Source organism: Notechis scutatus, chromosome Z (genome assembly GCF_049901735.1).
Source record: "Notechis scutatus isolate UNSWTSFEM ecotype Mainland chromosome Z, rNotScu1.2, whole genome shotgun sequence".
In the NCBI taxonomy this organism is placed as follows: Eukaryota; Metazoa; Chordata; class Lepidosauria; order Squamata; family Elapidae; genus Notechis; species Notechis scutatus.
In genome coordinates, this window is record NC_142025.1 from 34202033 (window position 1) to 34218960 (window position 16928).

Genomic DNA, 16928 nt, shown 5'->3' on the forward strand with positions numbered 1-16928 from the left:
TTTTCTATTTCTGCGGCAAATATTTAATCATTAACTCAGTTTTGCCATATTAGTGTTCTGTGACTGCTTATTTCACTGCTTCAGACACTGAAGTTTTTCTTACACTGAGGTATTTTAAGGATTGCTATTGTCTCTGAAGTGCTAAGAAGGGACAAGGAAAGCTTCCTGCTTTTCTACAAAATGAAATCCAAATGGATCAGTCCCGTGATGGCAAACTTATGGCACGTGTGCCACAAGTAGCACGCAGAGCCATTTGTGCTGGCACACAAGCAGCAGTCAAAATTACCTCACTGCGCATGCCCGCGCCTTACAGCGGATTTTTTTTTCAGTTGGTTTGAGGCCTTTTTCAGCCTCCCAGAGGCTTGGAAAAAGCCTTTGCAAGGCTTCTCAGGCCGAATTATAGGCCCATTTCGTCACTTCCTGTAATACCGGAAGTGATGAAAGGCCTATAATTTGGCCTGACAAGCCTTGCAGAGGCTTTTTCCAAGCCACTGGGAGGCTGAAAAAGGCCTCAAACCAGCCAAAAAATCCGCTGTGAGGCGCAGTGGTGGTAACAGGGTGGGGATTGCGCGCACATGCGCAGGGAGCGTGGGGAGGGGGCGTGCGCATTGCATTCTGGGTGCTGGCACAGGAGTACGGGCGTGCTGGCGCGCTCGCAATTTTTGGCACAGGAGCCCAAAAAGGTTAGCCACCACTGGATTAGTCCATTTGGAAGCGGAAAAATTCAGTTTCATGTTTACAAAGAAGACATGCCACCTTATGCAGGTTATGATACCAAAGAGGTCCAATATTTGACTAGGCATTATACTATGCCATAATTTACCTGACATCGAATTCATTCTATAAGATTTAATTGTAATCTGCAAACTCTAATATTATTAATTAAGTACTAGTTCATAGAAAACAATTGTTAAGTGTGTTGCGATTTGCTTTTGTATAAAGTGTCTTATTCCTTCACTCTTATCTTATTAGACTAGATTATATATATATATTTAAATGGAATAACCAAGATGCCTTTCCTATAGATACCATGAGATTTTTATAGGATATCATGACTAAAACAAAAAACTATATTCAATTTTTTTTTAAAGAATTGAGAATTCAGCAGAAATTGAACAAGATACAACCCTACAGCCTCCAAGTGAACAAAAGAATTACCTATTTACAAATTTAGAGACAGCCTTTCATTTTTCACAGAATAAATTGTTTTGTAAATTCTTTAAATAGTAATATATGCAACCAGTTAACTTGAACCAGAGTCAAAAGCAGCATTTCACCATCTGTTCTTCAATTCAGTTCTGCTGCTTAAAAGCCAAGACCTCCATCTAGTGGGGAATTGCAGCCTCATGCTGCAAAAGATTCACCTCTTATAAATGTATAATATAATAAATATATAAATTTAAGATCAACTTCTCTAACTTCTTCTAATTTATAAATCAGTTTATCCAAATATCACAACATATTTGCTTCAACACTTTATTCACTTTAATATTGTTATTCTAAAATCAGACATGCAACTGAACACAAGAAATTAGAATTACAAATAATTCAGCAACATTAATGTCCAAAACAACACCAGTTATTAATTTATGGATACTCTGATCTTAACTAATTTAATTAGTTCTGATTAGTTTAAAGAATATAATTTTGGCATTCTATAAGATAACATGTGAAGCTTTGATCCCTATTCTGTGGTTTTTCATTTCTAGAAGTGGAAAGAATACTTGACAGTCAATAAAGAAAATTTTAACAGTCATATAACTGAAGTCAAGCACTAGATACATATCACACTTGTTTAACAGATACAGAATACCACAACATAAAATATATTTATATAACCTTTCAGGGTACTATACATTAGTTATCTTCTGCTGTTTTAACTATCGTAAAGCTGAAAAGGCTATTTTGGGATGAATAGGTTACCCTGATCTTATTTATTTTGAATTTGCATTCTGATCAATCATATACCCATCTGAATCTTTATCCAATGAAGTTTCACTCTTGTTGTCCTGCATTTCATCAGACACGTCTTTTTCTGATCTCTGTTCTCCATGGTCATATTCAGTGCCTTCACTTTCCAGTGGAACTGAAATCAGGTCAGGTGACAAGAAGCAGTCGGCATTCAACATCTGTTCTGCAGTCATCCGATTATCATAGCAAAGGAGTTGTGACAGCAGAGATTTAACTTTATCATCCTTGAAAGAAAAAGTCAGCATGAAATATCAAAGTATTCAAAATCAATAAATGAAAATATTTGATTTGCAAAAAGATTAATTAATATTTTATTATATATCTCTGAAATAGAAAACATAAACTGCCTGGTCTACTGTAGATGAAAGGCAAAACCTGCAAGATGATGGCTATGATGTCATCTTCGCATACTGTAAACTTCTGAACATGATGTCACATCTTGCAAATTTTGTGCTCATCATGCAGACTCCCTTAATATATACATTTTTTAAAGAAAAATAAAGGCCCCTCACTCAGGTGAAGGAGAGAGAGTGAGAGGCTTCACTTCATTCCTTCTGGTCTATATGCTTGCCATATTTTATCTTTATTCTTTATCCTTTATTGATTTTACTATAATTTCTTTGTTCGTTATAAGCCGCCCAGAGTTATAGAATCAGGTGAAATACAACTTTAATATATTATTGTTGTTGTAAACTACAAATTCAATGAAAAAAAGTATTATAAAGTAGAAACTCAAAACAATGAAAATATAATCCCTTACAAAATAGTCTGAGATTGCCAAGAGAATGGGTTGGTAAGAAACTGATCCTGTATTGGGCTGGGTGCCTTTCTCAGAAGTTGCAGAACACAAAGAGTGGATGTTACTGGGTCCTGGAGCAAGCTGAGTCCTACAAGTCCCTGGGTGGGATCTTCCCTTACTTGTTGGAGTTGCGAACACTGACCAGCCTGATCTTCCCTTGCTTGTTGGAGTTTGTAATCTTGAGGATGGCCTAATCTCTCCTTGCTTGCTAAGTAAGGAAGGCATTTGGAGGCTTGAAAGGTCCAGATGCTTCCCTTTTCATAGGTGGGGAAGAAGCTGAAGGTCTGCAGGGTTCCTGAGGAGTGAGAAGTAGAGCACGAGATGGTTCGGGGGATAGCGGTAGCCTTGGGAGATCTGGGATAAGTGAACCTGGCCCTGTGCAGACCTCCTAAGACCTCTCCCACCTTAATTTACCGTGCTCCATTTAATGACTCTCGGTGTTGCATCAAGGACAGCAAGTTGTGGGGTTATTAAATGAAGCTGTTTTGCTTAACAACCAGCCATTGCAACATGCAACAGTAAAGTGTATCTCCAAAGAAAAGATTAGAATATTAAAAATTAGTACAAAAAACTATTGGAGATACACTTTGACTGCTTTTCTGCATGTTAGAAGCTAATCAAAGTTGTAGGAAAATTGCCCTTATAAGTAACACTACTGCACTGTCTACAAAACAACATTAATCTAAAACAGGATAAATAAAAAACAATATGATCAGGAAAATCCTCTGGTGGGAATAAAACATATATTTAAAAAATTGTCAGAAGAAATGCAAAAAAACTGGTCCGTAAGAAAAAAAATCTAAATAGCATATTAAAGTAATACTTGCTTAAAAGTCACAAAAATAAATATGTATGCTTATCAGGCAAGAGTTACCAAAATGTATTAGTGCCAATAATTGGGACTAATATTATTGTTACAATAACTTGGATTCATTTATTCATTCAATATCCCACTTTTATTTTTATAAACAACTCAAAGAGGTAAAAATTCAGAACATCTTCATCTTTTCTATTTTCCCCACAATAATCACCCTGTGTGATGAATTTGGCTGAGAGAGAGAGAGTGACCAGTTGAAGGTCAGGGGATTAGAATTCAGTCTTCCCATGCCATAAGAAGTCTGTTATAAATTAACAACTAGGAACAAAAATTAAATGCAAATAAATAAATCAATCAGAATAGAGATGGAAGGGCCCTTGGAAGTCTTCTAGTCCAATACCCTGCTCAAGCAGGAGATCCTATACTATTTCAGATGAGTGACTGTCCAGTTATTTCTTAAAAACCTCCTCAACATCTGAAGGCAAACTGTTCCTTCCTATTACGAAATTTCTCCTTAATCCCATGTTGCTTTTTCCTTGATTAGTTTCCATCCATTGTTTCTTGTCCTGCCCTCTGGTGCTTTGAAAAATAAATGGATATCCTCCATTTTGTGGAAAGCTTTAAAATACTGGAGTACATCTATCATGTCCCCCCTAGCCCCTCTTTTCTCTAGATTAGCCAAACCCAAATCCTGCAACTGTTCTTTATATGGGGAAATTATTATTGAAAGCACTTGTGCCTCTAATTTAGAATTGTTTTTTTTTTTTTTTACATAACAGAGATACCAAGCACTGAATTTGAGACTGGGCCCCAATGATATGCCCATACTAACAAAACATGAAGCCCATTATGAAAGCAACTTGTGTTCCCAATACTGTGAACTCCATGTCAGGCAGATTGCAGACATTCACTCACCTCAGGCATGGAAATTATCTGCAGGAGGGATAATTATATTATTTAAACAATCTTTGAAAAATATATTTCCTTGCTTCTACTTCACTTGGATTTCTTTTATCTGAATCTATGGGGAGGTATTACACTCCTCCTCTATATAGCAGTTTCTTCTTGTTATCAAAAGAAACTCCAATCCTCTGACTAGCAACGGGGAGGAGGTAAGAAAATTTTTCATGTGACTCAGGTAATATCTTAGCAAGAGTAATGCCTCTATTTTATGATCTAATTGGAACTATGTCTTCACATTTACATTTTTTAAACTAGCTCAGTATTTGTTTCCTGATGAATTGGGTAGTTCTATAATCTTTTTCCATTGGGTTGCTCCAGTTGCCTATTCATTTTGATTATATTTCATTCTTCCAGAATCAGTTCTTGCAATTATGTGAAATATTCTAATTAGTTAGTAATTCTTGAATATATAGGCCTCTGTTCTTCATATTTTATACCAATCTTTTCATCAGCAATATGAAAATGTTTTGAAAGATTTTGTATAAATAGTTGTCAATTTATATCACCTATACTCTTACATGTCTTAATTATTTTTATTTAACGATCCTTAAAAACAGTCAATTATTCATTAAATCTAAATATTTTGGTTGGAAAAAAACCATACCATAGCAAGGCCATCAATTTGAGGAGTTCCGTCGCTGTTTGTTTTTATTTCTTGCTTTCCAATAAATAGCTGCACATTTAAAAGATGACAAAATTATTCCCAAATATCAATAAACATTACACTGCCCAAACTTTTTGTGTCCTCCCACCCCCATCTGCACTCCTTCAGCACTGAATTTCCTGCATAATCTTCATCTGGTTCTGTTTTCCTATCCACTTTCTGCTTCTTTTTTTCCATTTCTTTTGCTAGGCTTCTTGGGCATGCACTAATCCCGTTTGGAGATCAGATTGGCCCCAAATGAACATTCCAACATGGCAAGATTACTAATCAGTATTAACAAAAAAGTGGAGTAAATATTCAATTAAGAATTATGGAAACTATAATTCTTTAATCTTCAAATATTCATTTTTTATTATATTGACTACCATAATTTTTTAACATCTTCCCTAAGAAGCAACATACAACTTCTTAGGCAAACAAAAGCTATCAGAACAGGAGCAAGATACTTTATATTGTGATACAGCAATGCCTGTGTCATAAGATTTACATACCCAGTAAAGCAGACAACCAAAAGCATACATATCTGAAGCTGGAGAAGGTGGCTGACCCTTTCTTAGCTCAGGAGAAATTAAGTTCATGCCATTCAAAGTCATAGAAGCTGACAAAGCACGCTCGCTCTGAAAGTAAAACAGTCCAGAAAGTAAAACAATCCAGTTAATACAGAGGCTTTGACTCTTATCCCCACCCATCATATTGAACACTGGTTGCATGTTTCAGCCTCTTTATCTGGTCAGATCAACAATGAAGCAGGTCTTAAGCTATTGGTTTTAAATGCCAGAACAGCCCGCAATAAGAAAAGTTGACATGGTTGTTGATGTCTGGAACACTCTGGCTGCAAAGTCTCCACAAATCTCTTGGATGGGAGATTCTTTTTCTTCCTCCCTGCTGCATAGCAGTTTCCCTGCTTGAGGTCCTGGACTTCACTACCTAGTTGGTGATGGCATTTCCTAGGTTTATAGTGCTGGGGGCTTCAACCTGCCTTCCTTGGGAGTAGGGTCAGAGGTATTGTGGGAATTCAGGCCTGCCTTGAAATAGAGATCACACACCCAATTTGGTATTCTTCTTGGAGCGATGCCTTTATGGCCTGGAATTGATGGATCTATCTTTGGTCCCCTGTCATGGTCGGAAAGCCTGCTGTCTATGAGTATCTCTAGGCTGCAATCATTTGCAAGGAGGTGAGATCTATTAGATTTGTCTGCCCCTGAAACTGATGACCTTGATTAGTTTTAAAAGGAACAGGATGCTATAACTGAGAATCTATTGCATAGTCATTTCTTGGAATAAAAGAATGACTGAGGTTTTAGACAGTTACACCCAAGCGGCCTCTCTTGACTTGTGGGTCTCAGCATTCTTCTTACAACACAGAAGAACTGAAAGAAATGAAGACGATCAAGACATCTAGAACACCACTAGCAGAAGATGAAGAACAAATTTAACTGAACTGCTTCAGTAAGAACTATTTAATGTCTATCTTTGGTAATTCGGTGAAGCAAAAATACTTTGCACATATTGCAACTATAAATAACCTCCCAGTGTTCCTTTTTAAGGTGACATTAGCCCTCATAGATAAGGAGGACTTGGAGATCTACCTGCAAGGGCACACTGGAAAATTTGCTGGTTTTCTGGCAGATAAAGTCACTCAGATTTATCCACAATTGTCCATATAGGCATGGACACTGGTCCAGTGGATATTCCCTGGGAAGGTTCTTGCCTAATTATTGGGGAATGTTTTGATCCTGTAATTCCTAAGGACATGGCCACCCAACCTTTTGGACACCAGGGACAGGTTCTGTGTAGAGAAATTTTTCCAGATTGGAAGCGCCATAATTTTGTGTGCTGCCTGCATCCCATAAATGGGGCTTTGCTTGTTTGCACAGCCCTGTTTCTGGCATGCTGCGGCCTGGTGCCAGTCCACAGATCCTGCCTTAGGAAGTGGGCAGGATCTAGGAAATGCAAGCTTGACACCTGTTAGGTCTACCTCCCTGCAGCTGGTAGGAGGCTTACAGGAGACAACATATGGGTGAGTACTAGAGGTGGTGAATTTTCCGTGGAAAGTGGTCCAACCCCAGTTCTTTAAAGCTAGTTGTGGTTCACCCCTTAAGAAGCCATTACTAAATCCCACCCTGATGGACAATTCTCATCCTGTCTCCAGCCTCCCTTTTTGGGAAAGGTTGTTGAGAAGATGGCTGTGCTGCAGCTCCAGATGATTCTTAATAAAACATATTATCTGAACCCTTCCCAGGGATTCTGGCCTGGATATGGGATGGAAACAGTACTGTTTAATTTTCCAGCAGGAGGAGGACTGGAGTAGCACATCTGTCCTTGCTCTATTTGACCTTTCAACAGTTTTCGTTACTATCGAACATGGTAACCTTCTGGAATAGCTTTGGGGGTTGGGAAGGTACTATGATACCCTGGTTTATTTCCTTTCTACACTTTCAGTCAGCGTCAGCTGAGAGCAAGAATACTGACCCTGGGCCCTTGATTACTGCAGGGGTCCATGCAGCATCCGCTCCCTTAATATCTATATGAAGGGAAAATATTCTGTCACCATAGAGTATGATATCATCAATATGCTGATGATATTCAACTATGCATTTCTGTCTATGATGAATTAAGCAATGCCACGACTGCTCTCTTTCAGTGCCCAGAGGTTGTTGAGATTGGATGGGAAGGAATAGACTAAAATTGGACCCGAGCATCATCAAAAGGCTTTGGTTCAGGTCTCTTTAGTTCTTGGTAATTTACCATCTGTCACACTTAGAAGCCATATTTTACTTAGAAGCTTTGAGGCTGTCAATTTTGGGAATTTGATGGAAAGGTGGAAGATTACACTCAACAACAGTTCCTTTACAGAAAGTCAAGGACATGTTACCCTGCACCTGGAGGACTGTCTGGAGGAATGTCTCCAGTTGGTGATGGGCTGGTGGGTGAAGGGGATGGATCTTTGATTTTCTTTTGGGAAGGGAAAACCCAGAACTCTCAGATTTGGGTTTTACCAGATGTGCCAATAGGACAACTCTAATGAAATGGAACTTTGAGAAAATGCTTGATCAGAGGCTTTTGGTTTGGAGTTTGCTAGTTGGAACGCTGACATTAACCCAAATCCCTAAATCTTCAATCAGCTCCCCGATAGCCAGGGGCTGTCCGGGATCCTGAGCCCTGAACACTGACCAGGAAGTATAAAGACTTAGGGAAGATGGAAGGCGACTGCAGAAGAGGGAGCTGTGAGAGCTGACACAGAGGTATTTGTCAAAACCCTGTATCCTTCCTCTGTGGAAATGGCGTGAGCCATTGAAACTGCCAAAGCGGAACGACTGCAAGGCGCTCAACCCAAGGAGCTAGAGTCCTGGAAACGCTCTGAGGCTAACCCAACTCCGGAGATGGGACCAGAGATGAGGCCACCTGAGCACCAACCAGGGACCAGTCCAATGAGGTCAGCCCACAGTCCCGAATGGAGAGAACTAAGACCTTTGCGACCAGACAACTCCCAGGATTGGAGTCTGCTACCTCTCTCACAGAGCTAATCTTTGACAGGTCTCCCGGAACGATTTGAGCGTCTTGAGGTTGGAAGTTATGCCCTGCGAACTCAAGTTGGCCAGCCGAGGTGGATCCTAACACAACCCACATTCATATTTCCCAACCCAGAGTTAGCAAGTGGGCAGTGTCACGACGGCATCCTTCTATTTGGCCAGAGAGGAGAACTGAGCCAATATACCCAGCCCAGCCTGTGAGAGAGAGACAGCGGCTACTGCCCGCAATTGAAGTACTACAGCGTCTGGCCACCCCCCTCCTTGCCAGCTGCTTTTTATGCTGCCCCCCACTGAGTGTATTCTCTCTGGATAGGGCTTGTATCCCTGCCACAGGTGGATGCAATACCAGTGGACGTCTGCACTGTTTGTACCACTGGTTCCTGCCCCGCAACAAGATCTGGCCCAGCCGCCAGCTCCAGCCCAGCAGCCAGTTGCGATGCAGCAACAGATCCCTGCCCCACCGGCTGCTCTATCAATACCTCCAACTGAGCTGCCAGTCCCTTCTGTCACAGTGCAGCCGCCGAGATTCAGAATTTTGATGAAACCCCAGGAAAGCTGGCATATTTCCTCAATCGAGTTTGGGCATACATCAACCAGTACGGAGACCACTACCAGTCGGACCATGACCTAATATCGGCAATTGCTGAAGGAATGAAAGAAGGTGATGCTGCTGACTGGATAGCTCAGCTATATGATGAAATGGCTGATGAACTAGACGATGCTGACAGATTCGTCCAACTGCTTCAAGCCAGATTTGAAGACACGGACCGCAGGAATGAGAATGAGGCTATAATAAAGATGAAACAAAGGAATTGCCCCATTAAAGAGTTTGTCTGGGAGTTCAGAAGAGTGGCCGGAAACCTCAGACACTGGCCTGAACAAATCCTCCTCCACTATTTTAAAGAATCCATCAACCAAGAAATCAGAAAAGCACGTGGTATTTGAGAAGTACCTAACTGGCTGTAAGACTGGTATACCATGGCTGTAGCAATGGACCAAGAGATAAATCCGCACCAAAAGCCAACACCAGAGAAACAAGTGAGAAGACCTCTGGGCCGACCAACCCCAGCAAAGCCTCCCAAGCCGCCACCTGCTCCGCAGATCAGTATCATCAAATGCTACCGTTAAGGTCAATTGGGTCACCAGGCTTCCAAATACCTAGCCCCTGTACCTGTCCCTCAACCTTGGTCAACTGTAGCGACTAGGGGAAAAAGAGCCCCAAGGAAGACAACAGATTCAAGCAGATTCACTCGGCAAACCATAGAGGTTCCCCTTTCCATAGATGAAGGTGAGGAACCTCCAGCCAAAAAGCTCCTCCAGGGACTGCCGATGGAGAGAACGACCCGATGGTGAGTGGAGTCATCCGCCCTTTTGCAGTAAAATTCAAATTGATAGTACCAGAGACTGGGGTGCAGAGGGAATTAGAAGCAGTGATAGACACGGCTGCACAGGTGCCTAATTGGGTTCCCCATTGTTGAACAGTTGGGGATAAAGACAAGGCCCTTAACGCGCCCAATTCGTTTCGAGCAGGTGGATGGGACATTAATTGGTGCAGCCCCTGCCACCCAAGTCATACAATTTGTCAGGCTCGAAATGCGGAGGCAACAGGAATTCATATGGTTTGTTGTAGCCCCCAAAATGACTGAATGCCTGGCTTGATAAATGGGCCCCTACAATCAAATGGGAAGATGATTACAGGAAAATCATAATAGGCATTGGCCCACTGCCTCCTATCCCTCCTGATTGGCCAGCCACCAATTAGCCCCCAAACATAAGAAGCGTCCACCGCCACCGTAGAGTCATTGCCAGGCGACCTCTCAATCCCTAAGGAATACAGAGACTTAGCCTGCATTTTTAGTGAGGAGGAATGCAATATCCCTCCATCTCAACGACAAACTGACTGTGCCATTGAAATCGAGCCAGTAGCCAAGTTATCAAAGCCGAAAATGTACTCCATGACACCAGTGGAAATGACTGAGTTGAGGAAGTACATTGACACCAACTTAGCCAGAGGCTTTATCGACCCCACAAAATCTAAAGTAGCTGCCCGAGTACTGTTTAAGAAAAAGATTGGGGGATGAGGCTGTATGTTGATTTTTGCAAGATAAATGCTGTGTGTGCAAAATACCGACCACTCCCCTTCATAAAAGACTTATTGAATAATCTATCGAAGGGTAAGATGTTTATAAAGCTGGACCTACGGGAAGCTTATTACAGAATGCGCATTCAGGAGGGGGACGAATGAAAAACGGCTTTTAATTGTCCGTTAAGAGGTTTTCAATTCCAACTTATGCCTTTTTGGCTCCAGGGAGCCCTAGCAGTCTTTATGCAATTAATCAATGAAGTGCTGCATGAACATTTATATAATGGGGTCCTAGTTTATCTAGATGACATTCTTATATTCAGTGAGACACTAGAGGAACATGTCAAACTAGTGTGTTAAGTCCTGAAAAAACATCTAGCCACAAAACTCTATGCAAAGCTCTCAAAATGCAAGTTCCATAAGACCTCCTTAGACTACCTGGGCTACCAAATGTCAAATGAGTGGACTGAGATGAATCCAAGGAAAGCAAGAGTGGTGTTGGACTGGCAGCCCCCTCGCACTCGCAAACAACTCCAAAGCTTCCTAGGTTTTGTCAACTTTTACAGACAATTCATTCCAGGCTTCACGGAAGTAGCCCTTCCTTTGACGAAGTTGCTAAAAATTGGAGCCCCTCCCATGAAGCCAAAACCAACGCAGCCACTAGCTTGGACAATAGGCTGTCAAAAAGCGTTCGAGAATTTAAAACGCCTCTTCGCGGAAGAGTCTATTCTCCAACATCCAGACCCTGACAGGCCATTTATTGTTCAAGCAGATACCAGCAATGTGGCTGTAGCCACTGTACTTCTCCAAAAGAACTCCCAAGGCCAGCTGCTGCCTTGTGCGTATGTATCTAAAAAGCTAACACACACAGAGCAAAGGTGGGCTGTGTGGGAAAAAGAAGTCTTTGCAGTCTGATGGGTTCTCCTTTGCTGGAGGCACTTCTTAGAAGGGGCTAAGAAGCCATTCAAGATATGGACTGATTACAAAAATCTCGAAGCCCTGAAGAGACCCTGGAAGCTTTCCCCTAAACAACTTCGCTGGGCTCAATATTTTAAATGTTTTAATTTCAACGTAAAATACATCCCAGGTGGGAAGAACTGACTGGCGAATGCGCTGTCAAGAAAACCCCAATATGACAGCCACTGCGATGATTTCAGAAACACAAATCACAGCCCAAGCCACTAGGGCCCAAGCTAAATTTCAAGCCGACCCCTCTGAGGACAAACTGACTGCAGACCTAAAAGCTGTGCTTTTGACTGACTCATGGTTCTTGGAAAACCAAGAGGATCTAACCTTAAGGGATGGATTGGAATTGAAAGGATACAAACTTTACATGCTCAACAACTTGAGGCTTTTGGTACTGTGCCCAAGTCACAACTCTCGACTAGGTGGCTACTTTGAATTTTTAAAAACCCTCCATCTAGCCAGGAGATATTTCAAAAATGAAATCCAATGTTGAAGACTATGTCAAAAGTTGTTCTATTTGTGCTACAATGAAAATGAGACCAGGGAAACCATCTGGGCTCCTCCAACAAGTGGCCAAACCCACTACACCCTGGGAGGAAATTGCCATGGATATTATAGTTGAACTCCAAGAAATGGAGGTAATACAGTAATTTGGACTGTGATTAATTTATTCTCTAAGCAAGTCAGCTAAAAAACTAGCTAAGATGTTTGTGAAGCAAATATACCGGTTTCACGGAGTGCCACAGCGAATAATATCAGAGACGTCCAATTCACTGCAAAGTTCTGGAGGGAATTCCTGAGATCTATTGGAATATCCCAAGAACTTAGCTCTGATTTTCATCTGGATACAAACGGAGCTGTGGAACGTTTGAACGTTATGGTGGAACAATATCTCAGATGTTATGTGGATTACCAGCAAGAGAACTGGGCGGACTTATTACTGTTTGCAGAAGTGGCTTATAACAATGTGGTGTACAGTAGCACAGGATTGACTCCTTTTCAAATCACAGGTGGCATGGAATTTGTTCCCATGCCAGAATTGCCCATAGAGCCACTCTCCTCCATGTCTTTAACAGAATGGATGGATTCACTAAAAAGGGTTGGGAGAGTATGAAGAAAGCTCTAGCAGAAGCAGCTGAGGAGTATAAAAAGTAGGCTGATAGGTCTCCCCAGCCTCCCTTCCAGGTGGGAGACCAAGTTTACCTGTCAACCAAGAACCTTAGATTAAGGCTACCTAATAAAAAAATTAGGACGAAAGTTTCTAGAACCTTTCCCCATAGTGAATGTGATAAATCTGATAACTGTCCAATTTAGCTTCCCTCAAATATTAGGGAAAGTACACCCTGTCTCACACAGTAGTTTGTTAAAGCCAGCTGTCAGTTCAAGGTTTAAACCTCAGACAGCTGCTCCCCCCAAGCCAGTTGTAATACAAGGGGAAACCCATTATGAGGTGAAAAATATTATGGATTCTAGGTTATGTAGAGGCAGGTTACAGTATATAGAACATCTGAAGCTACCTGGGTAAAGAGCTGGGATGTAAAGCAGATACGTTGGTAAAACGATTTCATGACAAATTCACAGACAAGCTAAAGGGTCCTCTTGGGGAGGGGGGGGGAGAAGTGGTTAACTTGGTTGATTGATTGTAAGATTAACCCGATTGTTGTTTTTTTGTTTTGTTCCAGGATGATTTTCTCCTTAGCCACATTTAGTGCCTAGGAATTTCATGGAGAGGTGGAAGATTAGACTCAATAACATTCTTTTACAGAAAGTCAAGGACATGTTACCCCACACCTGGAGAGGAGTGTCTGGAGGTATGTCTCCAATTGGGACATAGTTTGATTGAACCATGTGATGGACTGGTGGGTGTAGGGGATAGATCTTTTATTTTTTTGGGGGGGAGGGAAAACCTGAAACTCTCAGATTCGGGTTTTACCAGATGTGCCAATATGACAGCTCTAATGAAATGGAACTTTGAGAAAATGGTTGTCTCCGAATTTGTTGGTTTGGAGTTTGTTAGTTGGAACATTGACACCATGGGTGAAGTTGCATTTGGGGATTGTCATGGACTTGCAACTCCAGCTTGAGGAGCAGTTGATAAACAAGATGACAAGGGTCTTTCCACAACTGTGAGTTATATGCTTGTAATGCCTATTACTGAATCAGTGTGTCCTGGTCACCCATATCCTGTCAACTCTTGTTTAGACTCTTGTAATGAGTTCTAAATGGGACTACTCTTGAAGAATATCTGGAAGCTTCAATTGGTTCAAACTGCAATGGCTTGCAAAGTTTTGCACAAAGTTAGATTTGCATGTGTTACCTCTTTTGGGAGAACTGCACTGATTGTCAATTTGCTTCCAGGTGCAATTTAAAATGCTGGTTATCACTTTTAAAGCCTTACATGGCTAGGGGCCAGTTTATTTGAAAGACAACCTCTCCACATTTACATCCATCCAGCTCTCTAGGGCAAGAAGGCAAGGTATGTTACAGATCCCATCCCTTACAGAAATACATCTGCTCAGACCAAGAAATAGGGCTTTCTTGTTGATGGTTCCCTCCTTATGAAATATGATTATGCTAAAGATTAAAATTGCATCCCCCCTCTGGTACTTTTTTGGAAGGCCCTATCATATTGTCACTGATGAATTTATTCTTCTGTTATACCGTGTTTCTCATATAATAAGGCTGGGTCTTATTTTTTTTTGAGCCCCCCAAAAATGGCTAGGCCATCTTTTCGGGGGTGACTTAATTCCTCCCCCTTGCATCTTCAGGCAGGCGGCGACAGCTTGGATGTTGACCTCGGTGTTGGTGGGGCACTTCATATTGGGGTCAACGCAGGCAGCACCATATCCGGGTGTGCAACAAAAGTACTTCCTAACGGCAAGCCCCCCCACCATTCCCCCCCATTTAGCATGTTTTAATATAGGCCTTAATTTGGGGGGAGGGGCTTAATTTCATTTCATGCCTATAAAACATGCTGGGACTTCCTATTGGGGGAGGCCATATTGTTGGAGAAACAGGGTAGTTTGTAACAAATAAAAACATGCCATTATCAAAATACTGAGTAATTCCTCAAATTCCTTGGATTTTACACATCCTCAAAAATGTTAGTATTTGTGCTATTAATTTACATTTTGCAATACCTATTTATTTATAAGAAAATATTTTTACCTCAGATTTGGTGAAATCAAAATCTCCAACAATTCCCTGTTCTCGGTTCAATGCAAATACATTGTTTTTATGCAACGATCCATGAATTATATCAGCTTTGTGTAGTACACATAGACCACGTGCCACTCCTTTCATTACTTTTAATGTTTCCTAGTTAAAGTGATTGCAAAAAATGTCCTATGAGACCAGTGCCAAAATATTCCCAGAAGGATTTCAAAAATGCTTATTACATATCCAATGAAGAAACAAGAGAGAAAACTATTTTCAAAACTTGTATCAAACCAGATTTATAGTCTCCTATACAGGATTAATTTTCCTGGGCTTTCTTCAGTAGCCTAGGACAATTAATCAATTCAGATTTCAAAGGTGGAAAATATTTTAAATATTTAAAAACTAATAACTGTTTAAACTATACTAGAGGCCATAAAACAGAATCCTTCCTTTTATTCTTCCATCATTCTACTGGGGAAGGAGATCACCCATCCTGCTAAATAACAAGGCATAAGATGGGAGTTCTAAGTATAGCATTTCTGACATTTTTTTTATTCTCTAGAAAGCAACAGTAGGAAACAATGAAGATGACAGAAAGTGCTAACTAGGATCAATTTTATAGCAAAAACATAAAATTAAATATGGATTCTACACTATGACAATGTGGAACCAATATGGCTTCTATCTCCTACAGTTAACTAACAGGTGTACAGTACATTTTCACTCAGCTACTAAGGAGGTCAAAAGGGAATTGCTCTAACTTCTTCCTTTTTCTTGGTCAGACTGTTTCAGTAGGGCTAGGACACCCTACATAGGCACAAATCGGCCTTAGGGAAAAAATAGCAGGTGGGGCTGATGGGAGCTGGCATTTACTATTTGATGCTCAGTTATCTATAGCTGAAGTAGAAAAAAAATGCTATTTGGGATAAGCATTGGGCTAGGGGTAAAGAGCAAGCCAGCCAGCAAATTCAGTAAAGATATAGTTCACAAGGTTGATGCTATGTGGAATATCAGTCATGGAAGAAAAAAAAAGGCAGCTTGTAAAGAACATTGAAAACCAAGTATGATACTGAATACACCCAACACACACACACACACACATTTTCAAAGACCAAGAGAAATAATGGAGAAAACTCTGAATATTCCATATTCAACAGCCAATTAATGAGTATAGTATTAATAATCAATTAATCAATATAGGAGCCTCTTAAATATATTTCTAAAGTTACCAATGTGTTCATTCACACAAAGAGATTGAAGATGTTCTACATTAAATTTAATTCGCTAATGATTCAGAAATTCAAGAGGACGATTTCCTTTCATACTACCAGTTTACTTACTTGTACGATTAAAGGTGCAGTCATCTGCAGTGTGCCCAGGTTTGCTCCAGCATAGTATGGAATCATTAGATACATTATAGGATCAGACTTAAATAAAAACAAAAATATTATGTGTAGGAACAGAAACCATCAAATATCATGCCACTGAAACACTTTCCTATTTGTGTTTTTATATCATCTATATAAATTTAAGGAGTCTTTGTCTTAAAGCAGGGAAAGTACTTCCTATTATGAGATCTTTGAACTTTTTACGCAGAAGTCACAAAGAAATAATACACTTCAATGTACAACTTACCTTGCATAAAAACAGGAACACTGGTTGCATTAAACAAGATTCCTCCTTTAATTCTTTCCAAACTTGATGATACTTTGCTGCTCTTTCTATTATTTGAGTTTCAATATTCGTATCTGCAATATATCCCTGAAAAGGTAAATTCAGGTGAGTAAAAATCTGCTTCATGAGATTATTAAACTATTTCCCAGAATATGAAAAAAGGAACCGTTTTTGCCAAATGTTTCTATTTTCTGAATTAATAAATGGAATCTTTATTCTTGTGAATAAAAGCATATACTGTAGTCCAAATGAACTTTCAGAACAATGACAATTAGAATAACAGATAAGAATAAGAAAGG

General features: G+C 40.4%; 1 protein-coding gene across 3 annotated transcripts in view; it reads right to left on the reverse strand.

Annotated features, from left to right (window-relative positions):
* Positions 1-1534: 1534 nt before the first annotated feature.
* Positions 1535-16928, reverse strand: part of STK31 (serine/threonine kinase 31) — a 91634-nt gene continuing 76240 nt past the window's right edge. For all 3 annotated transcript variants that reach the window (XM_087946917.1, XM_087946919.1, XM_087946916.1), the window contains 6 exons: positions 16591-16716; positions 16296-16382; positions 14965-15114; positions 5706-5831; positions 5155-5223; positions 1535-2195 (listed from right to left, as the gene is read on the reverse strand). In XM_087946917.1, coding sequence (XP_087803043.1) covers positions 1935-2195; positions 5155-5223; positions 5706-5831; positions 14965-15114; positions 16296-16382; positions 16591-16716 — 819 coding nt within the window. In that variant the 3' untranslated portion in view covers positions 1535-1934. The remainder of the gene's footprint in view (positions 2196-5154; positions 5224-5705; positions 5832-14964; positions 15115-16295; positions 16383-16590; positions 16717-16928) is intronic.